Below are 25,004 nucleotides of genomic sequence, written 5' to 3' on the forward strand. Positions count from 1 at the left end.
GGGCGGGCGCCGCCATGGCGGAGCGACCGGTGAGCGGCTGTGGGGCGGCCGGGAGCTCCGAGCCGGCCGGGAGCTCCGAGCCGTTCGCCGCCCCACCGCGGCCGTCTGGCGGGTCGGAGGAGGAGGTGAGCTCTGAGGAGGGGGGGGGCCCGGCTCGGCTGAGGGGAGGCCTCGCTGCCAGCTTCGTAACCGTTTTTCCCCTCAGCGTTCCCCCGGCGGAGCCCGCCCTGCGGCCGAAGGTGTAATGTCAGGTAAGGGCGGCCGCGGGCAGCGAGAGGCGGCGGGCCTGGGAGCGGGGAGGGCTAAGCGGTGCCGAGCATCACCCCGCCCGGCTGCACCCTCCCCCGGTGGGGGCCGTCCCGGGGCCCGGGAGAAGGATCTCTGTGCTGGAAGGGAGAACCGGAGGCACCGGCAGTCTTGGGATGCTGTGAAGCGGTCATCCAGCCATCGCACGTCAGCGCTGCTGTTGCTCCGAGCTAGAAAGCAAAGCACAAAGAACAGGTTCAGTGCTTGTGAATCCCTGGGAAAGACTCTTTTCTCTCTTTTTTACCCTGCTGATGTGTTGATTATATCTGTTTTTCTCAGATCCTGACCCCGGAGAGAAGAAAGCGGATCCTGAGCAATTCCTAAAGCCACCTGACGTAACTGCTGTTAGCAAGAACGTTAGTCCCCATGAGACGACCAGAGCGGTTATGAGGAAAAGATCCCACGAAAGTCCCAGCCTCAGGAAAAGCCCCCTCGGACCTAGTCCCAAGAGGCTGTCTCCCTGGAGAAGCAGTCCCAGGAAAGACCATACATTGAATTCTTTTAACTTGTCCCCGAGACCACTCATCACCACGCCTCAAGCCAAGCGTCGCTCTTGGTGTCGTTCGAGCCTGAAGGGGACAAAACGCCGAAAATCTCTGCCTCCTGTTCACCAAGATGTCACTGGTACGTGCTCCGTTTCTTCCCTTTATCAAGCTCTTTCGAGAAACTTGTAGGGCAGCCCGCAGCAAGCCGAAATTTAATTTCGTGGCACGACCTTGAGGGATATTAAGGCATAATTGCGTTATTCCAAACTAGTAGCCACAGGCGTCCGTGTTGGCAGTGGTCTCGGAGGTCCAAGTACTTGAGGTTAAAAGGAGGTGCAGCATTAACAGCTTCTGTAGACCAGCGGTTTGTTGTCTCTGGCTTTTTAGTTCCACGGTTGAGCCTTAAGCGTGACTTTTCCTTGTTAGGAACTCTGTTTCTCCCTCTTTTCCCTGCTCCTTCCATATCCTGCAAACCGCACTCCTATACAACAACAGCTTTTAGTGTCTTTTGGGAACATTCCAGTCATCTGCAGTTTCGTGTGAATTTAATTGTTCTTAAACAATTTTGTTCTGTTTTTTCAGAATTAAGCAAATCAATTAGCCTGGATCTGCCAGAGATAGACCGGCTTTCTATGCTGTTGTTGTCCAGTTTCCAGGTGAGGTCCTCTCTTTTAAAAGTGAATTATTTTTCTCTTGCCTTTCTCCTGTCACTAAACATATGTTCTGATTTGTATAACTGAGTTGTGAAATACGGGCTGGGGAAGGAGGGACTCCTTTCTCCTTCAGTAATGAATCCTCCCACAAGCTTTGTCGTACAACTCGGGAAAGGGTGCTGAGACCTTCTTTTCCGTCTTCTCTTAGTTTTCTGCACAGAAGCTCGAACACATCTTGAAGCAGACTGACGGCTTTAGCCCTGAGGCTTTCAAAGCTAACGGTAAGGCGTGCTATTTGTGTCAGCAAGGGTAATCTTGAACTTAAAAATACTGACCCTTCCCTAGCATCCTCTCGAAATGGAACCAGCTGTCTTCTAGAAGGGGTGGGCGCAGCCGAAAATACGGGAATGATGTTTTTAAGATGCTGTGCATGACCACAGTTTCTGGGAGGGCAGACAAATGGACACACTAAAGTAAACCGTGGCCACAGAGATGAGTTATTCCTTTAGAAACAGCGTAAGTGATAACTAGAATGCCTTCTGATAAGGAATCAGAGCAGTAGCTGCAGGTTAGGAAACAGCTTCGTTTCTCAGTATTACTAATTTTCTAGGCAGTGGGTACGAGCGTTGTTTTTTCCTGTTTTATTTTGTCTTCATCTCCAGTGCACTCGGTTTCAGAAGACCTGAAGCGATACCTGCAGAAGTTGAAACGAGACGGAACGCTGAAGAGCTGCGTAGAAGACCCTAAAGGGTAAGGACCCGCCGAACTCATCCCTCGTGGAGTGTCAGCAGGGAGTCGTACCGCTTGTGGGGGCGGAGGCGGGGAGCCGGAACACAGAATGAGGACCTCACCCTACCAGCATAAACCTTCCTCACCCAGTTGTGTCAAAAGGTTTTGGGTTCATTTAAACGTTTTAATTAGCTGGCTTCCCTCATCTGGGCTAATGTGCAGATGTGCCAGCAGATTTTAAGGGGGTGAAACTTTTAAATGGGAAAGAAACCACTGTATTATCCCTTTGTACACATGGAGGATCTGGAGAGGGGAGCGGTTCTTAAGTCAAAGACCAAATAAAATTTTGCCTATTAAACAAATGAATAAATATATATAAAAATCAGAGGTATATGCACATGGATAATAAGGATCATATATTTGGGGGATCATATGTAGCTGTGGTTGCTCAGCCTGGAGAAGAGAAAGCTCTGGGGAGACCTTATAGCGGCCTTCCAGTACTTAAAGGGGCCCTACAGGAAAGATGGGGCGGACCCTTTATCGGAGAGCGCAGTGACAGGACGAGGGGTAACTGGTTTAAACTGCAAGAGGGTAGGTTTAGATCAGGTATTGGGAAGAAATTCTTTCCTGTGAGGGTGGCGAGACACTGGAAGAGGTTGCCCAGAGAGGCTGTGGATGCTCCATCCCTGGAAGCGTTCAAGGCCGGGCTGGACGGGGCGCTGAGCAGCCTGCTCTGGTGGAAGGTGTCCCTGCCCATGGTGGGGGGCGTGGAACGAGATGATCTTTAAGGTCCCTTCCAACCCAAACCATTCTGTGATTCTGGTTTTGCTTTACGGCCTGCCCAATCAGTAAATTTGCAAAGAGTAACCCCCTTGCCGGCGGCTACGAGGATTTTTTGGGGCTGATTTCACTGGACAACCAGTACAGCGAATACTCAGAGGGGCGTGACCTTCACTGAGGAGATTGAGGAGACTTTTCTCTTCCGTATTCTGCAGTTCTAAGCATTTACACTACATAAGCACCAAACAGTCACCAGAGCCCTCTGTGATACGCATGTGGAACGTATATCTCTCCCTATATTGTGCTGATGTTATATCTGTGCTTTAGGATTTTACTGGACTCGGCTTTGGATGAGTCAGTGGCCCAAGTTAAGGAGTACATCGCCAGGTAAGATCGACCGTGTGCATGGTCTGCGGCTCTCGACGCCAATACGGGTTTGGACACCTCTTCCTAGAGGGTCTTTTGGGTGTGTTTAATTCTTTAGCTGTTTTTTCTCCCAGCCTGCGCTGTGGTTGGGCTTTACAGAGGGAACGCGCTGGGGTACAGACCGGTTCTCTCACTCCGCAGGTTCGCTGCCGAATGTCAGTCCTGGGATCAGCTCTTACTGCGCCACCAGGAAAGCGCTGAAGAAATATCCAGGTGTGGATTGTTCCCCGCCCCCCGTCTTTCTTACAGCTTGAAAAGAAAACGAAATGATGCCATCAGCCCTGCCTAACAGAGAAACGACTTCTGTTTTGCAGGCAGCTGGAGGAGTGCAAGAGGAATCGAGGACGGGCAGAGCCTCTGAATTACCTCCAAACGTCGCAGGCCGCAGTCCTTGGCAGCAAACCCAACTACCAGAAGCTCCTGGATGACCAGGGGGAGGTCTTGAGCTGCATGGAGCTTGTGGTGAGTTGCTCTCAGCTGTTCGAGGGAAAAACATTCAACCCCCCGGCAAGGATTTTGTGATTTTTATTTTTTTGGGGGGTCTTTTTTTATGGTGCTTTGGTTTTGCAGCTTGACGAACTACAGCAAGCGGTGAAGCTGCTGCAGGCCTTCAGCGAGGACAGCCAGCAATACCTCCGGCGCCTGTCGGAGCAGCTCGGTAAGCGGGAGTCGCTCGGGGCGGGGGTGGAAGCCTCCGTGGGGGTCGTTAACGGGGCTTAACGAGTGTTTTTGCCCTCCCCCCCGCCCCGTTCCAGCCACGAGGACCTTCCGGCAGCTGGAGAACTCCCCCGTGCGCAAGCTGATCGCCGCCCCGCCGAGGAAGATGCCGCCGCCGGAGGGCTGAGCGGGGTGGGGGGCTGCGGGCCGCGCCGTCGGTGCTGCCATCAATAAAGGCGGTGGGAGCCCGGTGCCCTCCCGGTGCCCGCTTCCCCCGCGCTTCCGCGTTTGAAGGCGCCCTGGTAGTCGATCACCGTTTAGTGGCCGGCGCGCACGTCGCTCAGACCGCGCCAACCAATCGTCGCAGCCGTAGCCTGCGCCGCCCAATGGTTGCTCAGCAGCGGGGAGGGGGGGGCGGAGCTCCGCCACTCGCGGGGCGGAAGCGGCGGCTATGGCGGCGGCGGAGGAGACCCCGCTCACCGGCGTGGCCTGGGCCGCTACGCCCGAGGCGGCCCCCGCCGGCTGGACCGTGGTAGGCGCGGCGGGGAGCGGGGGGATACACCGCCGCCCGGTTCCATCGCGGCCTGACGCTCCCCGTGTGCCCGCAGATCACCGTTACCGTGGAGGGCGCGGCGGCCAACCTGGGCAAGGGCTTCGGGCACAAGGGCGGCGGGTACCTGTGCGTGAGCGGCGGCGGAGCCCAGGTGCGGGGCGGGGGGCGGCGGGTGCCAGCCCCGGGGGAGGGAGGGGGGTGTCTGTGCCCGGTCCGGTACCGAGGTCCCGTCCCGTCCAGGCGGCTCCCGGGCCCGTGGTGACCGACGTGCAGGTGCTGAGCGACCGGAGCCCGCAGCCCGCCGGCTACACCCGTGCCCCCGAGTTCCCGGAGCCTCGTAAGTGTCACCCCCGCCCCCGGGGGGAGCCCAAGCCAGGGAAGGGGGTTGTGATGGCGGGGCCCGGTCCCCAGTCCCGTCCCGGTCCTGTCGCCTGCTCCCCACCCCACAGGGACCGGCATCTCCCGGAAAAAGCGGGTGTACGTGAAGCTGCTGCCGCCGGACACTGCCGAGACGGCCGTCTTCGACATCAAGCTGAGCTCCAAGAACAAAGCCCTCCCGCACTACATGAAAATAGGGTAGGGGGTCCTGCCCTCTCCTGCCCACCGCTCCTGCCCACCGCTCCTGCCCTTCGCGGCCAAAGCCTCTTGGGTTTTTTTTCCCTAGGGAAATGGGTGGTTTTGCCGTCTGGTGTAAAAAAGGGCCGGTTTTGAAATCCAGCCCTCAGCCCGTCCCCAAGCTGCGGACGATCAGCGCAGGCCTGAAGCAGCTCTCGCTCCAGTCCCCTGACTCGGACCAGAAGTACGTAAACATTAATTTCTTTTTTTTTTTTTTTTTTTTTCTCCCAGTCTTACCTGAACCAGTCTGGGACTGGAAATAAATCCTGCGACTGCTGGTGCCACCTCGTGGTTTCCATTCCCCTGATCTGGGACTCGTTATCTGCTGCGTGCTGGTGATCTCATCTCCGGGTGAGGGCCATTAATTAATTCTGATCTGCTGCAGGTCACCCGTGGCTCGATGCAGCATCAAACGTGCTTCTCAGCACGAATCTCTGTATGACACCTCCAACATCTACGGCCTCTCAGGTAAATTGTTTCTCCATCTGGAATCAAACGAGGAAGCTGCATAAAGCAAGCATATCCGTATTTAAGGGGTACTTTACAATCAAAACGTAGGCTGATAGTTGGTTCATACACAAGTGCTTCTGCACAGTTGTTCCCTTTAAAGACTGGCATTGAGCTAAATTTTGAGAGGAAGGTTTTCTTAAAGACTTCTCCCTTCCTGAAAATTATGCCTTGCTTGAATTAAAAGACGTCACTGACACCTTGCTCACTCTCTTCTCTGGGTGCTAAGGTGTCCCCTTCCACTCATCTGCTTTACGCAGCAATTAAGTAATTGTGTGTCTCCAGAGCAGCTCCCGGGATGTTCCTAAAGCATCTCTCACTTCTCTTCCCAGCTATGGATGGAGTGCCTTTCACACTACACCCCAAATTCGAAAGCAAGCTCAGTTCTGGCAGTAACGTGAGTCTTCCTTTAAGCTGCTGTCCTTAGTCCTACCTCATAACTAGTCTTAATTAGAAATATTTTATGTCTTTTTTTTAGGCTATCCTTGCAGACCTGAATGTTAAGTCGCTTGCCGATATCGAGAGAGAGGTAAGCGGGCTGCTTTGGTCAGGCACCTCTTTTGGGGTGGACAGCGGTCGTATTCTGAATTTCTCAAATACCAGTGTCTTGTCCTGACCGATTGTTTTTTGGTTTCAGTACAATTATGCTTTTGTGGTCGAAAGGACGGCCGCTGCCAGGCTCCCACCCAGCGTTTGTTAGCACCGGAGTCTACCTCAAGGATGTCAACTGCAGCCAGACATCCAGCTGGGCTGAGCTCCTCCCTCTCTCAGATTAAATTTCAGGGTACCTGAAGAAACACAATCGATAGCCGATTACAGGAATTGCTTAGGGAGAAAAATAAATGTGTTTCTCTTCTCACCTGCCAAAATATTTTTGTAATGGTTTTGAAATACAGGGCTTCAGGGCTGGCACGTCCAGCAGCATAATGTACAGAAGTTCCTGGCAGTGTTTGTTCTCCTTACGCTTCGTCAACACTGCAGCTCTTTATTCTGAACGCTACCTCCTGCAAGGGCGGTTACAGGGTTTCTGTTGTGTAAGAACTCCTACCCCTCGGCCTCACCTTTGGGTCGCTGCTGTTCTTACTCCTGCACTCGGTCTCCTTGTCTATTAAAAACATCACAAAGCTTTCAGCCCCACAAAGGAAGTTCCAAACACGTTTCAAAATACATCGATTCTGATTTTAGTTACCAAATTCTGTAAACGTTTCCTTAAACGTTAGGGCAGTACAAAACTCCCGACAGTTGGTGGTACGTCCTGGAAACATTAAAAAGTCAGGTCTTGTTTCACAGAGGTGGTTTCCGCATGATTTGGAAGAAAGCTTCCCCACGCCTGTTTCTGAACAGGATCAGAGTTATTGTCAAAAGAAATAAAGATGATTCTTGCGATGGCGAAACACGGCCCTGGGTGCTGTCCTTCGCGTAGCGCTGCTGGGGGCGAGGGCCTCGGAATCTGTTTCAGGAAGGCACTTTAAGTTTTGCGCTCCCCAGCAGAAACTGAAGAATTCGGTCCACTAACAAGGCGAGGAAGAAGTCAGCCAGCAACACTTCCGTGATCACCATCTTGAACTAGGAAAACAAAGACAACCCGTTAGTCCCTCTCCTCCCTCTCTTCAGTTACTCTGTCCCCACGGAACAGAGCCTCTGCCCCACGAGGCAGTACTGCCCTCGGCAGCAACTGCTGAACTAGAGCTTGAACTTCTTCCTTTCGCAGCGTGCTGTAAAAATGGCTAAATTGTAAAAATTTCACAGCATGCTGTAAAAAATCCCCGACACTTCAGCAGGATCGCTACCACATCCTCTCACTTAGAACTACTCAGGTAGTTCGTGCTCCTGTCAGCTATTATCTGCCTGACATTCTGCTAAAAACCTTTAAGATTCCGCCAGAGTTCCCAAAGACAGGCTCAGACCTGTTCTCCCACTGGAAACCGCGTGTAAAATTCAGTCGGCGCAGAGAAACGCTGCCTGCTCACCTCCGTAGGGATTTCTACCAAGCCAAACTGTTCATTGAATTCTGGCGAAGAGCCCGTGAGAAGGCCCACGATGGCAAGTCCGGAAAGGACGATGCTCCACAGTAAAGGCTTGTTCTCCTGTAGACTCTCCATAAAAGGATGGCCCTGAAACACAGCAGGGAGAAACTGTGAGCAGCGGTGAGGCTGTAACTCCTTCAGCCTAGGGGATGCGGAGCAATTCGTGACGCAGTTTGGGACGCTTGGCTCGTTCCAACTTGGTGCCAAAACAGGGAGTTTTTCCCCCGCGGAGCACTGACAAAATGTCATTAGAGAAGAACGTTGTTTTGTATTATTGCACCTTAATTTACCAAATCGCTTCTCTGGTGCTGCTGGAGGTGTGACTTAAACATGGCTTGCCTTGTAGTTGATAGCAAACGTGGCCATCTGCATTGCCATCGACATGATGTAGACAGTGCTGTTCACAAGGCTGGGCTCAAACTCCTTGTACAGATCCACAAACTCCTCCTGTCTAAAAGGGAACAAAGCTGGAGATCAGTGGACCGGACTCAGAATCACCAGTTTATTTAAACTACGGTTTATTTAAACTACGTGCAAGTTTTGTTGGGCAACACCAGTTTGTTCCCAAGCTTTGGCGGCTCCCGTTAGCAGCAGCCCCGCCTCTGACCCAAACGTGCTTGCACGGGTGAGCGCGGAGCTGCGCATGCTGCAAGCCCAGGTAATCATTGGGTTCTTTTGCATAAAATAAAAATCAAGTGGAAAAAAAATGAGGGTTTTGTGTGTTTTTCTTTATAACTTGCCAATAATCCACCTCGTTGGCGTTATTTCTATTTCCCTTTCCCCTCCCAGTGCGGGGACAGTAAGCCATTGGAACCGCAACATCTCACAGACCATGTTCCCACCAGTTCCATCGTATCCTTGCCACGCTGGGCTGCCTGCCGATGCACTCGATGTACAACTCAGAAATGCTTTTTCTGGACACGTCTAACACATTAAACTCCTAATGCTTGGCGTGCTCGATAAAGCGTTCACAGAAAGAGCGCTGGGGTGAGGGAGGCCTCTCGCTGCCCTCCTGCTTAGCGGCAATCGGAGAAAACATTGCAGCGTTGGAGGAAGAGACGCTTACTTGGTATCGCTGCGTGCCTGGGCACCGCGGTACAGGTAAACGAGGCTGAGGAAATGCACGAGGAACTGCAGCAGCACTGTCAGGACTGTGTAGAGGTTAAAGATGTTTGGCAGCGGGCGCTCCTTAGAAAGTGTCTTCAAAGGCTGGGAAAGAAAAGCAAGCAGGGTTGACTTGAACGGTTTTGACCATCTCTAGGCAGTTTTCCAGCAGAATCCAACTAACGTTTGTGTTTCTCAGGAAACGCCTGCAAGAATTCCACTTCACGCACACACGAGACTCACAGCTTAGCTGGCGCAAGTAACAGCCTCAGTTGAACCGTTTACCTGCACTGCCCTTCCCACCTCTTCCACCTCCTCTTCCCGTAACCTGAACAAAGCCGCCTGCCTGCAATCACAAGATGCTCCCTCAAGCAAGCGCTGGCCTCAGGAGCCTCCCAAATCCAGGGGAACAAAAAAGCCCCAGCCCCTCCAGCATTGCGGACTGTTAACTTATTAAAATAAACGGCTTTTTTTGGCGGGAGGCACTCCAGTAATCCTGATACGACTGACATCGACCAGTCACCGTCCCAAGGCACTTCCCTCCCCTTACCTTCGACCTGGAGATGAAAAGGAAGCAGCCAGCCAACAGCAGACCCTGCAGAGTTGCCTGAAAATCACTGAACTTCACCCCTTCCAAGTAGAGGACGCTCTGGCTGTAAGCAAGGATCAGGGCGTTCAGGGCAAGGATCTTGAACATTTGGAGTGTTGTCACTAGCGTGCAACGACCTTGCTTGATCACGTGGCAGACTAAGGAGCAAGAGGAAGCAGCGTTTGGAAACAAAACAGGTTCTGGGGCTTTGTCCCTCAAGTCCTCTCCTTTTCTGGGGCAGTACAGAGGGAAGCTAACCCCTCACTGCTTGTGTCCCCATCCAAGAAACCCCCACAGGGTTGCTCCACACAAAAAGCCGGCAAAGCCGTGGGTTTGGGGGCATTTCTCACCACCCCACGCCCTCTTGTCTTGGCTTCTTTCAAATCTAGACTTATTCCCCTCGGGGAAGCCGGACGCACGGAGATGCACACCAACTGTTCAGCTCCCACCATGCACTTACTGCACTGAATGGAAGAGAGCTTGGAGGTAAAGGGGGCTGCAATGCTGGCATCACCCAGCTTCACGACTGGCACACGCTCCTCTTCCAAATCCTTCAGGACCTGACTGATCCGCTCCTGCGGGCAAACAGGACAAAGATACAAATGCACACCTCTGTCACAACCTGGATCGAAGATGATCTCCTACTATCCTCTCCCACACCCCCGTTCCAAGGGCAGGCTGAGAAGCCTTCACGCTTGCAGCATTAGCTTGATGGCCGGCTGGAAAAGCAGCACCTTCTCTGCCCAAATCCATTCTGCTATTTTAGGATAAGAAGCAAAAAAGCTGATCTTTTCCCAGTACATCCCGCCATTTCCAGTTCTCAGGAATTAGCAGTAAACCAGAGGAGGACTGAAGAGCAAGGCTAAGCGAACAGGCTTTTAAACAGCTAGTTACCAACCCTCTGGATGGCCAGCTGCTCCTCTCTTTGGGACATGACTCTGTGCTTGGCACCGCGGGAGGTGGGCTTCACAGCCCCACTCCCCATCGGCGGCAGGGCAGGCCTCCCATCGCTGGGTCCGTCTCGAGTTCTCTTCTTCCGTTCGGGCAGTCTCTCGGGAGCGTTTGCCAGCAGTGCCACTCCTGGAGGAATGTAAAAACATTAGCTGCAGGGAAAAAGGGCTGTGATCCCTTTCCCGGCAGAGCATTTTCACCAAGTAGGGATCCCAACTGCTATTTACACCTGGAGTCAGGCAGGCAGGCTAGTTACGCAGGGACTGCAGACATGTTACACTTGTTGCAGTAAAGCTTAGGGGGGAAAAAAAAAAAATTAGGAAGAATCTTCCTTCTAGGAAAATGCATTTGCAGCTAATTCCCATTGCCTGCTGGTGCACACACAGCGGGTATTCCACCAGCACAGAGATCTTTCTTCTTTATGTTAGTTTATGCCACCAAACGATGTTGGTCAGATCGATCCCAGCCCTCAAAACACCAGAGAAACAAACACTGGGTTTGTGTTCAGGAACGCTAGCCAAACTCGGAGAGGGGCACATGTGAGAGGACTCACCCACATCTGCATGTTTCAGAGCTCCAACGTCGTTGGTCCCATCCCCACACATCAGCGTGACGTAGCCCAGGCTCTTCAAAGTAGTGATTACAAACTCCTGCAAAAAGAAAGGCGTAGTGAGAATTGGCAGCCCGTGCGTTCTGATACGCTGCCGTCGGCGCTGGGTTACATGTCTTGGTGAAGGGCTTCTGTTCTGCAGGAACTCGCTGGCCTCACAGCCAGACTCCAAAAGCTTCACCTTCCGGATCTGTTTTAGGAATGCAGAGTTAGAACGGGCCAGCGGGCTCAGGACTCTTTAGGATAACAACGTGGCACATCCTGAGCTCCGGTTCTCGCTGCCTGCTGGCTTGGGCATCAGGAGAAGTTATGCTGCTTTGCCGAAAACAGCTTTAGCATTAATGATGTGCTAGTATCTACGTGGCTCCCAGGCACCACGTGAGCCCTGCTGGGAACCCACTAAAGCACCTGAAATCTCTCACCTTCTGCTTTGGCACCACTCTGGCAAACACCTGGATGTGCGGTATGAGTTTCAGCAGCTGCTGTCTGTTCACAGCCTGCAGGTGAGAGAGACCTTCCCCAGTTACACACAGGTCGTATCGCTGTGTCAGCTCTCGCAAGGAGGTTGGCAAGACTGGGAGCACGACAGCACCATCGATGGACTGCCACTGCCAGCTGGAGCCTGGGAAGAGAAGCACGAGCTTGACATGAGCGTGCCTGTGAGGTGCCCAGCTGTGAGAAATACTCCCAGCCACCCATGAGACGCTGAGCCTGGAGTTCGCAGCCCCTCAGCATTACGGACACAAGACCCTCCACTTCTCAGGACAGCGACATGCCCACCTCCCAGCTAGGTACAGCCTTCACGTGGACTCCCCTTCCCTGCAGTCAGTGACACGGCTCTCAGCTTCCCGCACGGCCTCTGAACCCGCACAGCAAGGAGGCCTTCAAGCCGCCGTTATTTTTGTTATTTTGGTGCTCAGACGGCTTGGTTTCAGAGCTGGCAGAGGAATGTATGTAGCCTGCACAGTACTCCAAGCCAGAGAAGAGAGGGGCAAAGGAGAAAGCGTTATCTAGGCTTCTGGAAAGCGAGTCACTTCCATTATCAGCACCAAGCAGCAGTGCTAATAGCATGTGGCTAACTGACACAATGCCCCAGCAAGGCTTTGGCTGCTGTCCTCCGAAACACCGAACAGTTTCCTGCAAGGGATCGCTTACCTTTGCTCACAGGAGGCTGCAGAATGAGGGTGTGCTCCCTCTGGAGGAAGTGTAGCTCCCGGGCCACATGGCAGGCAGTGAGAGGATTGTCTCCTGTTATCATCACTACCTGAGGGGAAAGCGAGAGGGGTCAAAAATCAGTTCTGGGTGGGCAAGTGGCACTTCACGGCCAGTCTCCTCTACGCTGAAGGGTTCTGCCCAGCTCAGATGCTGGTGACATTCCCTATGAGACGTAGCTCTGTGCAGCACCCTGCAGAAAGGCTTTCTCTCTGGGCCAGGGGAAATCCCACCGCAAAAATAACATCATATCCACAAGGTCTCCCTGCCTTCACTGTGGGGAAGCCTTTGTCCTCTCTCCACAAAGGCTTCCGGTACTGAAATTCCACATCCCAAACACCATGGCGACCAGGAAGGCTAGGATGCTGCTGACGCTTACGTGGTGTGATGCATTCTGGATCTCCCTGATGACGGATTTGGAGTCAGCTTTGAGAGGACAGGAAACCACAATGAATCCAACAAATCTAAGATCACACTCCAAAGCTTCACGCTTCATCTCTCGCACCTGCCAAAGCAAATCAGCAAGCTGAGTGTTACCTGCCGCTTTGTAGCAGCAATCTTGTTTTCCAAAGGGTGCTTCCTTGCAATCCAAGCATCACTAGAAACACAACTGGTGCTCTGGGATGCACAGAGCAACCCTGGCCCATCCCCAGCTGCTCTAGAAGAAAGGCTTCTTGGGCACAAAACTCCACAGAGACAGCCCTGAAAACAGTTACACGTGCCCATCCCCACATGAAACCAGGTTCACAGCTAAGGAGTTCAGTGCTAAGCCTCTTCACTTGTTACAAGGAAATAGTTGACCCTGCTTTACGAACAGGGAAACAGAAGTATTGATCAATAACGCAGAGGAATTCAAAGATGGGAGCACAACGCAGAGGCTGCGATCTTCCCAGAAGATCCAGATCATAAAAACAACACGCTTACAGCAACCTTGGGGAACCACATCCCAAAAGAGACCCCCTCTTCCCCAGCCCTCCTCACACCATCTCCGTTTCCTTTACCGGGAGCTCGATTTCAAGGATTAAACAGACAGATATACCTGCTGGTGCGTGAGGTGCCCCAGTTCTTTGTAGCCAAGGGCCAGCACTCTTGCCCCCTCATGTGAAATTTCCGTGTGGACAGCATGATAGTTGCTCGGGCACTGAGACAACTAGAGAAGGTGTGGGGAAAAGCATCATATTAATACAGTTCCAAACACAATTCAGTAGCACATTCCAGCATTTCACATTAAATACGCAAACAGGGGAGAAGAGGCGCCTTTGGGAGGGTCCCTCACCATCAAGGGCAAAAGAGGAGATCCCCCAGATTGAGCCCTCTGCTGCCAGCAAAAGCAACAGGGCCAGGAACGCATATGGTGAGATATTCGGATCTCACCGGGATTAGACTGAAACTCCCCAGTGGAGTTTGTTTTCAGGCACGGGTTCACCGTGCCGTTTTGCAGGATGAAATCCCTACGTCATTCAGGTTCCAGACTCGGCAGGGACAAGCACGCGTGCTAGAGAAGGCCCTTCCTCCCCTCGAGAGATGCGCTCACCATTTTGTGCAGCGTCTCTGGGGCCCCTTTCACAGCTGCAATGTAACAGAGATCAGTCGAGCCGATCTTCTCGTACGACGCCAAGACAGACATTCTTTTCAGGGCACTGGCAAAATGAAAGCGCTGGTGAATTTTCAGTCCCTGAGTTTTAATACTTCTGGGGAAAACTTTCTCATCTGGAAACAAACAGATCAGGAAATCCTGAAAGGTTTCTCGGTATCAAAAGCAACATCCCTCCCTTCGGGTCCCAAAGGAACCCATAGGTCACCGAGATCATATGAATTTCCTCTCTTCAGATACAATCATACAGAGCTGGAAATTCTCATGCCAACAATTAAGGGACATAATCGATCAGAACACCTACATGCATTAATATGAGCAGCTACCCAGGAGGTTGCAAGGTGCATTTACAGCATATATTATCATCACAGGTAAAAATCCAGAAGCAAAAACCACAACAGCGTGGGTTTCAGTGGGATACGTATACAATTTTTCTGGAAGATCTCTACTTTAGTTGCCTGTGTATGTGAAAGACAAGAAAGCAGAGCAGAAAGCCTCCAGAGAGACTGCCCGCAGACCACGCTAAAACCCACGCTGTCGTGTTTTCACTACTGTGATCTGCGCTAGTCATGCCCCGATTTTACCGAGTCTGCACAATCAGACCTTTTAGACACCAACCTGAGCACGCCAGCTGCAGAATGCAGTATCTGCAGTCCTGAGAACGGACTTCTACTATTTGTCGTCCCTCAGACATGCAGTACAAGGATTTCCACTGCCCCAAACCAGTTCCTGGGATCATACCAGATGGAATTCACTCCTTGCAGAAAGCTGGCACGAGGCATAGGAAATCTCCATAGACTAGATAACGTCATGCTCAGAACTGACAAAAACAGTGTTATCATCATCACCCCCCCCCCCCAAAAAAACCCCACCCCACAACCCACAGCATACGTAAACAGGGCTCAGGTATCGGCCAGGGAGGAGCTGGAAATAGGTTTTACCTTTGGTCAGGGTCCAGTCCACAGCCATCAACATTGCCTTCTCTAACGGATCGCCCACCAGCGTCCCATCATCCAGCTGTACAAGCGAGTGGCAAGTAGCAATCGCTCGGTGGGTTTCTACAGGAATGTCAGATACTGGTGTCACTTCCTTCCCATCCCTGCAGCATAAAAAAGACCGCCCGTGTTAACAGACCCCATTCACATTATCTCAGACAAATTCTGGAATTTTTCCCAGCCAAAAATTCCTACTCTAATACAGTAAACAGCGGAGCTTCTCATGGTGAGATCAAAGCCACAGGAAATCTGGCGCTGTCTCAACTGCAAACAGTGCCAAAGCCCATAATTTTTGCCAGTCCTCCAAAGCAAACTTGACTCAAGCGGAACACTCGAAATAGCGGCCTGAACTAACACATTTAAGCATCTGTAGAATCAAAGGACTCAAATGTCGCTCTGCTGCAGCATCCAGCCTTCAAGCACAGTTCAGTGTGGCAGTGGAAGAGAAGGCAGGATGCTACTGCACAGAGAAGCAGCGAAGATCTCAGTTACATAAAAACCCTGTGCAAGAAGTCCCCCAAGACAATTAAATTCACAAGTCCTGAGCCCATAAGTGTCGTTGCCAGAGACCAACAACCCTCTCTCCTTCCAGTTCAATCCACTTCTTTCACTCTCTGAATCCCTGATTATCTTCTCTTCCTCACTGGAATGGGATTGCACTTGTGCCGCAGGAGTTCCCACAGTGCCCAAAGCCCAGACCACAGCAAATCATATAATGAAAATCACCCAGCACCTACCTGAGCCCAGCTACTCCTCTCACTACAAGATGATCGCTGGTTAATGTGCCAGTTTTGTCAAAACAGCAAACTTGAACCTTGCCTGCAAAGGGGATGCGGAAGGGCTCTGTACAGTACACATCTAGAAGAGAGGAGAGGAAATTCCGTGAGCGATCAGCTACAACAAAGCCGGGACAGGATGCTCAGTGGCTTTAATCACAGGACAGGAGCTATCAACACGGTGCTCTGATAGAGTTAGTGAACCCGAAACTCCCCATTCTGAGTTTCTGTGGCATCTGAAAGCAGAACAGACACCAAGTTGTAGAACCTGCTCAATGCAGAACTGCAGGGCTCTCGAGCAAGCAGTTCCCTCCTACACTTGATTTAGGACCCACTTTAAAGCACACAACTCCTAAGTTCTTTGGGCTTTAAACCCCCTCATATACACCAGCTCCAAAACCCATACTGTCACCGTGTAGAAACTGAGGACACTACAGTAATTTCACACTCATTTCCTCACCAACGTCCCCACAGTTCCAGACACAAGCAAGCAGTCCTATTTTTGTTTCTGTCTTTAGGCTTGGTACTTACAGAGCTTGGCCAAGGCGATGAGGGAGGTGTTGACAGCCAGAGAGAGCTCGATGGGAAGTTCAGGTGGAACGACCGAAGTCAGTATTAAAGTACACTCCAGGAAGAGCTTGTAGCGGTTCCTGCTAGGATCCTTGGTGCCTACGGAATGAGACGGGAGACCTGTATATCTCCTCCTCCTCAGACTGCGCGCCCCACAGAACTAAGATGAGTACCACAAAGAAGCTCACCTACCTAGGAAGAGCTGTGGGAGGGCAAGAAAAGCATCCAGAATGTAGTGTGGGCCCCTACACTGAAACACTGGCGCAGCCCAACCCAGCTATTGTAACTCTCAGAAATTACGTCAACTGTCCTTCCCACAAGCTTTGGTACAAGTCCTGTGTAGAGACCTGGAAGAGGCAAGAAGAAATCTCACCTTCAATCCAGACGTATGCTGCAGCAGCAATGGCAAAGACCAGCAGGAACAGGATGAAAATGAAGGTCTCTAAGTTATTGGCTGTCACTCTCTTCACCCCAAAGAGGATTGTACGTAGCAATTTCCCCTGAGAAGAACAGCCTTCAGTGCAAGAAGCTATCTCTGCAGCATGCAGTAGTTTGTTAAAAATATGTATGAAACCCAATTTTAAAATTACACTCTGGTGTTTTGGTGCCAGAGCCTGAAACTTATTCCCATTGCTGTAATTAATCTGTTAAAAGACCCAAACCTGTTCCTAAGTCACTTAAGTTGATGATTTCTTTGAAGCAGTCTTCAATTTTCAACTGAAAAACCTCATGTTCGTATCTCCAGTCTCTACAGACACACTCACATGCCCTTTCCCAACAATTATCATTACAGAAACAGGGATAACTAAGAGCTGTAGTATACACAAAGCATCGCCGGTCACAACGGGAACCCTGAATCCTGCCTCCCAGGCTTCTGCATCAAACATCAGACTGCTTATTTGACACACAGAGAAGAGACCAGCCTTAGTTATTCCTCTTCCAAACCAACAAGTAATTTTAATGCCCTGATTTATATTTTATCACTGCTGTACTTCATAAGGATTTCCTGACAGCGAAGTGCTGAACGACACAACCAACATCATCGACAAGACAGAGGTGAGAAGGCACGTTCACATCTTACCTGAGATGTGTTAAAGCCAGTCCTCAGAGCATACGCCACACACCCATTATCGACAGCTGGAACAGGAGCAGGAATGAAGACAGTAAGCTTACTGGAAATCTTTTATAGGCTTATCACAGACAGAATATACTTGAAGCTACACCCTCCTCTCACTTACAAGGGGACGTAGTCAACTTCTATAGAGTATCACAGCAGTCTAATAATCACAGTAACCCGTTAGCGACAGGGCCGAGGAGAAGGACTCAATGACATCCTCCAAAAGTTGCCTCAAGCCATTTAAAATAAATCTGTGAGCGCACGACATGCCCTCTCCGGGGGAATCTGCGCAGGTACATACGTTTCAGTCCTGTGCTGGCTTTCTGGGGTGGGATGTGCTGCACCACTTTTGTTCCCCCAAATATGATGTGTAACCGGGAATCTGTCTGCATGTCCAAGACGTGCTCTGGACTGAGATCCTCCACAGGCTCCTGCAGGACAACGTTCAGTCTCAGACTCACAGCTATCACCAAGTAAACTTGAAGTGTTCCTTTCTGTTCTTATCCCACAAGATGCTCTCGGCTTCACTTCAGCTGAAGGCGGCCTGAACTGAATCTAGACCTTCGCAAGCCATTCAGCTCCTGATCGGTCTGGGTTTAGAGCCTGGCACCTGTGGAAATTCTGGTTTCGGGGAACTAGTTCACCCTTGGCCCACTGAATTCAGCAAGGGCGGCTCTGCAAGCATTACTTTATCATTTTTAAGTCACCCACTGGCACAAAAAGAAGGAAGATTCAGGGTTTTGAAGCGCTTTACACTTGTTCCTCCTCCCACCTCTACCCAGCCAAAGGAATCCAGACTGGGGAATGCGTAGGAGGGCGATGCCATGCCCACACGACGGAGTTCAGACCCAAAGGCTGGAGACATCGCCAGACAAAACAGACATTTCTGTTTCTCATTTACCAGAGGCCATCAATCACTGATAGGGAGCCGATAACAAACAGACCAGGTTGCTTGGGCCAGCATTCACGCAAAGAGACTAATTTGCACTCGCAAATGCTGCCGTGGCTTGAATATTTTTCCTTTTCCAGGTTGCAACAAAGGGACAGCACAGAGGACATTTCACACAGACCTTCATCTGTGGCACAGACTCTCCCGTCAGCATAGCTTCATCTACAATACACCTTCCACGTAACAGCAGCACATCACACGGCACTAGATTTTCATGAGGAGATCGGCCTGCAATTAATACATTAAAACTGAGAAGAAGCTCAAAGGCAGAAGCGACTGTTGTTTGACTATTTGTCTGGCAGGGGACAGCTCTCCTTCAGTTTAGCTGAGATACAGGAGATTCCTGAAGCTTCAAACCTCCCGTGGGCTGCCAAGTCTACCACGGCACGTACCCCCTCAGCACTGCTGAGAACCGAAAGGGTTTGAAGGATATTAGGTCTCCATTGAGACCCAGGAAAGTTTAAAATCAAGTCACTTAGTTCTTATCGCCGTTCAGGCTTCAAAGACTGGCACCGCATCCTGGGGTAATACAGCCTTAAAAAGGAGAGCAGGGTGAGAGAGAGATCTGCCCTTCCCCTTTCCATTCTTCCAAGCTGAAGAATCTGAGGCGGATTTATCCAGGTATTTACCTTTCTTCAAGACAGCTAGCAGGTCCAAGAGATCCAGCCCAAGGATTAATCTCTTGGACCCTTGAATTGTGACACCTACGAATCGAAGTCCTCAAAAGCACTCAACCAAGACCGTGAAGATTTTAATGCCTAATTCAATTCACTGCACAACTTAACGCACCGGAAGGAATTTGATTTTAAACAAGCTTTTGATTACAACCATCACGCAAGTCATTACCAATGGAAACGATATCGCCTGGAATAATCTCATCACTGGAAATGGGGCGCCACTTGCGGTTTCTGTAAACCTGTAGGGGAAAGAAAAAAAAAGGCACTTTGAGAAGCCCTGCACGCACCGGAAAAGGATCAGAGGAAAAGGATGGGAAAAAGGAACAGCAAATCAGTTAAGAGACAGCCACATCAAAAATTTCACGCGCAATCCTCTCTGGTTCCAATTACCTGGATCATGTACGGCTTGTTGCCCATTTTTCGAATCTCCGACATGTTCCTCATTTGCTGCTGGACCAGAGAAGCTTCAAATGCAACCAACATGGAGAGGGTGAAAACGCTGTAATACCAGTATTCATCCAGGCACCACAAACCCACACAGAACACCTGTGGGGAGAACATGACACGGAAGTTACTCTCATCTCCCTCAGAAAACAAAAGCCTTCAAGTTCTACGAATCTTTTTTTTTTTTAACCTAAGTTGGTATACATTTAATTGTAGCAAGCCAGAAAAACAGAGAATCACAGTAAGTCATTAGAGAGAAAGAGGGTCACTCCCAGAAGTAAAATCAATATTACAGGGTAAGAACAGCATCTCCTCCTGATTTTAGAAAGCTGCCAGCTGGTTTATGGCTCTCAAGCCAGGATTGTAAGGAATTCTCTCATTTTTTAGCAGGGAGAAGTATTTACAGCTCTTTTTGTTTGTTCATTTTACCTGAAAGACGAAGAACGGAGCGGTAGCTCTTTCTTTAAAGAGTTCCAAGAACTCCGGCACCACCATCTCAGCCCTAGGAAAGAATTGAATCCTTATTAACCTAAACATTCCCGATTCGCAGCAAAAGCCCAACCCAAACGCCACCTGCAGCCTCTGGTGTCAGACCAGGCTGTACTCCAGAATGTCCACAATCTCCCTATTTTCAGTTACTTTGTTTCAGTTAATTTGTTATACGCAATTAATTTCCATCTATAACCCACCCTGGCGAAAACCCCTTGGTCCGATACTGTTGTCTGTCCTTAAAGGAATTTGAAGCAAGTGCCGGGAGTAATTGAAATGTAAAAAACAGGACTAGAACCGTGCTTCAACACTGTTGCTCCTGACACACTGGGATACTTTGGCAAAGAGAGATCCGCGCCTGGAAAACTTACTTGTTTGTACCGTATTTCTTCTCAGCTGCTCGGATATCTTTGTCCTCCTGATAGCCTCGGGCATTCTGGTAGTAACAAAGGGGGTGTTCCACAGGGAAAGCTACAGGAAGAAACTGTTTCTTGCCGTCTGTCTCACAGGAGTATTTGATTTTCTGAAATTCAAAGGAAAGAGCCTCCTGCCCATCCTCACCCTGCAGAGAGGGGGAAGAAAAAACCAAGCAGTTGAACACACACCAAAGGCTTCGCTCCAACATCATCTGGCCTGAAGAAGGCAAGAACCCCCAATCCCTTACATCGCTAGTTATCGTATGATTCTGCTTGTGGTACACACACCAGGCAACACCGTGCCATCTTTAACATCCCCACTTGTGAGCGACCGTGGCTAATTTTTCCCTAATTACTTAATTTAAAGGTAATAAACTGCAGGCTGACAGCACGACATAGCAGCTCCCTGGCACAAGACAAACGTCAATTCTGCTCCCAACAGCCGTATCCTCACCTGGTCTCTGTGGAGTGGCACGAGTTCTACCGATCCGTTATTCGGGGTTGGCACAACTTTAGCCAATGTGGCTTTCTTAGGACAAGGTTCCTGAAACGCAAACAAGACACGCCTCGTAAAGCGGATCACAGACCCTGAATTTCAACGAGTCGGGAGGAATCTTTGCCGGATCGCATTAAGACACGCGGAGAAAAGAGCTCTTTGCAGCCGGGTGCTTTTGCAGAGCCGTTGTGAGCATCAAAGACATTCCGATTATCACAATCCATCCCCAAAATCGTACCCTACCACCAAAGGAAGTATATTCAGTACTTCACTTGCAGTTAAGATATATACAGCTGCCAGTAAGACACGGTTACAACAGCGACTGCAAAAACCGCAACTATCTGGTCCATCGTCAAAAGATGGAACGACCAACACTCGCAAAGGCAGTCGGCCCCATCCCCGAACACTCAACTCATCCCAGGCTGCCTGTGCGCAGACACGCTGCTCGACTCCCCGGCACCGCTCTGGGGCTGGGGCCTGCCAAACGCAGGCACCTCTCCTTCCCCCCCCGCCAGCACGCAGCCACCGTGCCCAAGCCCAGCTAAAGCGAGAAACGTTTCCGTGCAAACCGCCTCCTCCCGCCCCTCTCCCTCAGAGCTTCCCGGTGGGGCTGATGCGGCTCTGCCACGTCGCAAGAAATATTGCCTCGTCCCCCCAGGAGACCGAACGCCTCCACGTCCGCAGCCACCCCCGCAGAACAGAAGAGCCCACGGGGAACGGCAGGAGCCTCCCCGCGCTGCTCGGGGACAGCCCCGGAGGGTTCTCCAGCGTGGCCGGCCCCGCGGCACCGGCAGCCCCGGAACTCACCCGGACGCAGGTGAGGGCGCAGTGAGCGTGCACTGACCACAGCCCCGAGAGCGCCGTCAGCAAATGGACGACACCGATGGCGGCGAGGGCCAGCAACGCGGCCTCGGGGGGCGCGGGGCCCGGTCCTGGGCCGCCCTCCTCCTCCTCCGTCGCCGCCGCCGCCTCCCCCCATGCCGCCCACACGCGCGGTCCCCACAACCACAACCAGGCAGGGTAGAGCCCCGCCACGAAGGGTAGTACGGTGCCGTGGAGGAGCCGCGGCCGCCGGCGGTAAAGCGTCACCGACGAGACCAGCTCGTCTACGGGACCGGGAGCCGGATCGGCCGCCGCCATCTTCCGAGAAACGGCAAGCGACCCACTTCCGCTTCCGGCAGGGGCGCGCGCGGGGCGTCCGGCGCTTGCGCAGTGATCAGCTTAAGAGCTGCGCCACCGCTGTGCGCATGCGTCGAGGCGGGGGGCCCTCGGCGGCCCCGCCGAGGGCCCCCCCGCCTCGACGCATGCGCACAGCGGTGGAGTAGTGACCGCGCATGCGCACAGAGGCGCGGAGCTCCGGTGGCGGCGGCGGCGGCGGCATGTGAGTAGGGGGCGGCGGGGGGACCGGGCCGGCCTAGGCCGCACTAGGCCGCACTGCCTCCCCCTCACTCACCCCTCCCGTGTTAACTTTACCGTCTCCCCGCAGGCAGGCGGCCCTGGAGATCACGGCACGTTACTGCCGTAACGAGATGGAGCAGTACGGGCAGTGCGTGGCCGCCAGCCCGGCTTCCTGGCAGCACGATTGTCACCGTCTCCGCCTCAGCATGTCCCGTTGCGCCGCCGCTCAGTGAGTGCGGGAGGGGTGGGATGGGGTCGGGGCCGGGGCTGGGGCTGGGTTAGGTCTACCGGGTTGGACCTCAGGCCGGTTGGGCCTGTCACGGTTGGGCCTGTCACGGTTGGGCCTGTCACAGTTGGGCCTGTCACGGTTGGGCCGTGCGGCTCCCGGGAGCTGAGGGCCCGGTGTTATCTCGCAGCCCGATCGTGCAGCAGATCCGCAAGGACTGCGCGGAGCCGTTCGGCGCCTTCGAGCGGTGTCTGAAGGAGAACCAAGCCTCCGTCACGAACTGCAGCGACCACGTCAACGCCTTCCTGCTCTGCGCTGACCAGGTGAAGCTCTCCACGTGAGGTGAGTGTCGGGCTGCAGAGCGGGGTCGCTTTCCCTCTAGACCTGCGGTCCAGAGCCTTCCTACAGACAGCCGCTCTCCACGGCTGCTTGGGAGCTGGTCGTTTAAACAGCTGGAGTGGAACAGTACAGCCCAGAATACACGCAGACCCGTGTTTTTCTCTCACCCACCTTCCCTTCCCATCTCAGAAAAACATAGAGCACAGCCAGGAAGTTTATCTACGCTAAAAGCGTGGTAATTCATTGGCATGGATTGTCAGGGGCTGTAAGTGTTGTGTGTGTGGCCATTATGGACCTGAATGCGACAGCGTATTTCTCCAAATGGGTTGGTCATTCTCAGTGTCGGACTAAGCCGATGCCCTGTGGCAAAAGGCTCTGGGATGAAAGCAGCCTTGTTGCGGTAAAAGTCATGAATTTTGTCCAAATCTATTAACCTGGTCATCGGTTTTGTACAGTAATATATACAGAATGGTTTTGTTGGGGTACGTCAGCTTGCAGAGCTCTGGTAAAGATCTTGTAAACATCTCTGGAGCAATGTTAAAGTAAATAACATGTTACTAAGCATATAGAAATCACCTGAATGTGACGTACTTCCATAACCTGACGTGGTAATCTACTGTACCTCATAACGAGGGTGCTGCATACGCACGGAGCCTACCTGATGCTTTTATTTGTGCTGTTTTTTCATAGGGGAGCCTTGGAATTAAAATTCATCTTCAGGAGTGAATGAAAAGTCTTTCTGTACTGTGGAGTATCGTTCCAATGCTTGGTTGGGTTGTTTTTTCCCCTCTGAAAAACGAAGCGCAGCCCTGCGATGTGGTTTTCTTGGTCCTGGTTGCACTATGCTTGTCTCCAGCAGACAGGTGGACTCTGACCGGGATGTCAGAGCGTTCCTGATCCGTCGGCACTTGTGTGCTGATAACGCTGGGTTTTGTCTGCTGAGTTGCCTCTACAAAACTTTATAAGTAAATAAATCACGGAACTGTGTTGAAGCGACACCAAAGGATCAGCAGCAACTTGCAGATGTGCTTGAATAGGAACTGAAAGCTAAAATCAGCCCTTACCTCTTTTTCTGCCGTCTGTATTCTCCGACAGTTCCTTTGATAATTAAGCACAATGTTTTCCTTCGTCCCAATAAAAAAACCCACTTTTCAGGATCCAAAGCCAGTTCTGGCTTTTCCCACTGATGATGGAAGCTGCTCTCTGAGCTGGACCGACTACAGGGACATTTCTCTGACCGTAAATGTCCCAGCTTGACCCACTTGGAAACGTCCTGTGCGGCTCGCAGTTTTGGGGGTGCCGTGAGGGGTTGTAGCCCCGGGCCTTCTGCTGGTTTAGAACAGCAGAGGGAGTCTTCCCACCAGCAGAGACGGCAGGAGAAAACTGCGGATTTCAGAGCACTGACTGCTCTTATCGACAGCGCAACAGAGATCTTCCAATGCAGGGGTGGTGGTGGGGCACCTCCGTTGTTCTTACACGGGGGAACAAAGAGCCCAGCTCTAAGGAGAGGTTGTTTCTGGGCTGTAACTAGGGGGAAAAAAAAATTAAGAAACAGGAGATGGTCTAACGAGGAGTGGATTAAGACTCGGGGCTCATGAGACCTGGGATCGTGTCTGTGGAGGGAGAGCTTTGGGGCGCTGCGAGCTAGGGCCCTGGGGTCTACTCCAGTGTGCCGTGTCTGAAAGTCGCTGTAGGTCTGTTTAATGTGCTGTCTGTTAAGCAGGACTGAGAATCTCTCGCAGCGAAAGTTCAAACCTTGGAAAGTCTTTGGGGTACTCGAGACCAGGTTCGAGGAAGGAGAAGTGAGCTTCTCCGACCTCGTTATACAAATGCAGCTTCAGAGGAACAGCTTTGCTGCTGTCTGGAGCAGGAACTTGGTCTTCCAGAAGAGTTACAGGGAACCATAAACCAAAATTTTCCAGAAGCGTGCAGGGAGCAGATGAGATGCAGAAACTATTGTGTACAGCGCCAGCAGGGTCCTTCTCTGAAAGCACAGCACAGCTTTGCTGTGTTTGTCAGGTTTTTTGTACCTCTAAGAGAGGGTGAGGCATGGACCAGGAAACTCGGCTTTGACCTGGTTCCCAGGGGTCCATACCCCCTTCCTGGGACACGTTAATCCTTATTCCTCTTTCAGCCAGGCGTAAGTCCAAGCGTTCGCCTTTGAGCCTGTGGTGGTTGGCAAACATTGCTTGGCATTTTCCAGTTGGGCAGAGTTTAACTCCTTTGGGGAGAGGGACAGCAGATTTAAGTTGATCTGTTCCAGCTTCTAGCAGAGCCCGAATCGCAAAGCTGGCTGTCGGCGTTGCTGTTGTCT

At 51.8% G+C, this 25,004-nt stretch overlaps 4 protein-coding genes across 7 annotated transcripts; 3 read left to right on the plus strand and 1 right to left on the minus strand.

Moving 5' to 3' along the window:
- Nucleotides 1–82: 82 nt before the first annotated feature.
- On the plus strand, nucleotides 83–4,362 carry DSN1 (DSN1 component of MIS12 kinetochore complex). Of its 3 annotated transcripts, XM_050914456.1 has the most exons (11): nucleotides 83–125; nucleotides 206–251; nucleotides 586–930; nucleotides 1,374–1,447; nucleotides 1,653–1,725; nucleotides 2,107–2,194; nucleotides 3,281–3,340; nucleotides 3,521–3,592; nucleotides 3,694–3,841; nucleotides 3,950–4,037; nucleotides 4,135–4,362. In XM_050914456.1, the coding sequence occupies exons 2-11, from the start codon at nucleotides 245–247 to the stop codon at nucleotides 4,221–4,223; spliced, it is 1,044 nt and encodes a 347-aa protein (XP_050770413.1). In that variant the 5' UTR covers nucleotides 83–125; nucleotides 206–244; the 3' UTR covers nucleotides 4,224–4,362. The 3 variants fall into 3 exon arrangements, with proteins under 3 accessions (XP_050770413.1, XP_050770414.1, XP_050770415.1); XM_050914457.1 differs by lacking the exon at nucleotides 206–251; XM_050914458.1 differs by lacking the exons at nucleotides 83–125; nucleotides 206–251 and adding an exon at nucleotides 479–501 and having other exon boundaries at nucleotides 4,135–4,361.
- A 125-nt stretch (nucleotides 4,363–4,487) lies between these two features.
- Nucleotides 4,488–6,570, plus strand: MVB12A (multivesicular body subunit 12A). The gene is made up of 9 exons (XM_050914459.1): nucleotides 4,488–4,568; nucleotides 4,645–4,740; nucleotides 4,830–4,926; nucleotides 5,039–5,165; nucleotides 5,254–5,388; nucleotides 5,590–5,672; nucleotides 6,044–6,108; nucleotides 6,190–6,240; nucleotides 6,349–6,570. The coding sequence occupies exons 1-9, from the start codon at nucleotides 4,488–4,490 to the stop codon at nucleotides 6,409–6,411; spliced, it is 798 nt and encodes a 265-aa protein (XP_050770416.1). The 3' UTR covers nucleotides 6,412–6,570.
- Nucleotides 5,442–21,867, minus strand: ATP13A1 (ATPase 13A1). Of its 2 annotated transcripts, XR_007768048.1 has the most exons (27): nucleotides 21,535–21,867; nucleotides 20,686–20,775; nucleotides 20,187–20,377; nucleotides 19,756–19,828; nucleotides 19,273–19,428; nucleotides 19,052–19,121; nucleotides 18,327–18,433; nucleotides 17,558–17,687; nucleotides 17,221–17,276; nucleotides 16,513–16,639; nucleotides 16,101–16,238; nucleotides 15,531–15,651; nucleotides 14,740–14,897; nucleotides 13,739–13,914; nucleotides 13,244–13,354; nucleotides 12,584–12,709; nucleotides 12,148–12,256; nucleotides 11,415–11,614; nucleotides 10,936–11,032; nucleotides 10,330–10,511; nucleotides 9,892–10,006; nucleotides 9,393–9,589; nucleotides 8,805–8,947; nucleotides 8,078–8,189; nucleotides 7,682–7,825; nucleotides 6,901–7,277; nucleotides 5,442–5,689 (listed from the first exon to the last, which is right to left on the minus strand). XR_007768048.1 is itself a non-coding variant. In XM_050914455.1 (26 exons), the coding sequence occupies exons 1-26, from the start codon at nucleotides 21,865–21,867 to the stop codon at nucleotides 7,167–7,169; spliced, it is 3,573 nt and encodes a 1,190-aa protein (XP_050770412.1). In that variant the 3' UTR covers nucleotides 6,600–7,166. The 2 variants fall into 2 exon arrangements, 1 of the variants encoding a protein (XP_050770412.1); XM_050914455.1 differs by lacking the exon at nucleotides 5,442–5,689 and having other exon boundaries at nucleotides 6,600–7,277.
- A 180-nt stretch (nucleotides 21,868–22,047) lies between these two features.
- Nucleotides 22,048–24,140, plus strand: CHCHD5 (coiled-coil-helix-coiled-coil-helix domain containing 5). Its single transcript, XM_050914461.1, has 4 exons — nucleotides 22,048–22,108; nucleotides 22,214–22,354; nucleotides 22,542–22,693; nucleotides 23,381–24,140. Exons 1-3 carry the CDS (start codon nucleotides 22,062–22,064, stop codon nucleotides 22,690–22,692), a joined length of 339 nt encoding a protein of 112 aa, XP_050770418.1. The 5' UTR covers nucleotides 22,048–22,061; the 3' UTR covers nucleotide 22,693; nucleotides 23,381–24,140.
- Nucleotides 24,141–25,004: the final 864 nt, after the last annotated feature.

Source organism: Gymnogyps californianus, unplaced genomic scaffold (genome assembly GCF_018139145.2).
Source record: "Gymnogyps californianus isolate 813 unplaced genomic scaffold, ASM1813914v2 HiC_scaffold_40, whole genome shotgun sequence".
Taxonomy (NCBI): Eukaryota; Metazoa; Chordata; class Aves; order Accipitriformes; family Cathartidae; genus Gymnogyps; species Gymnogyps californianus.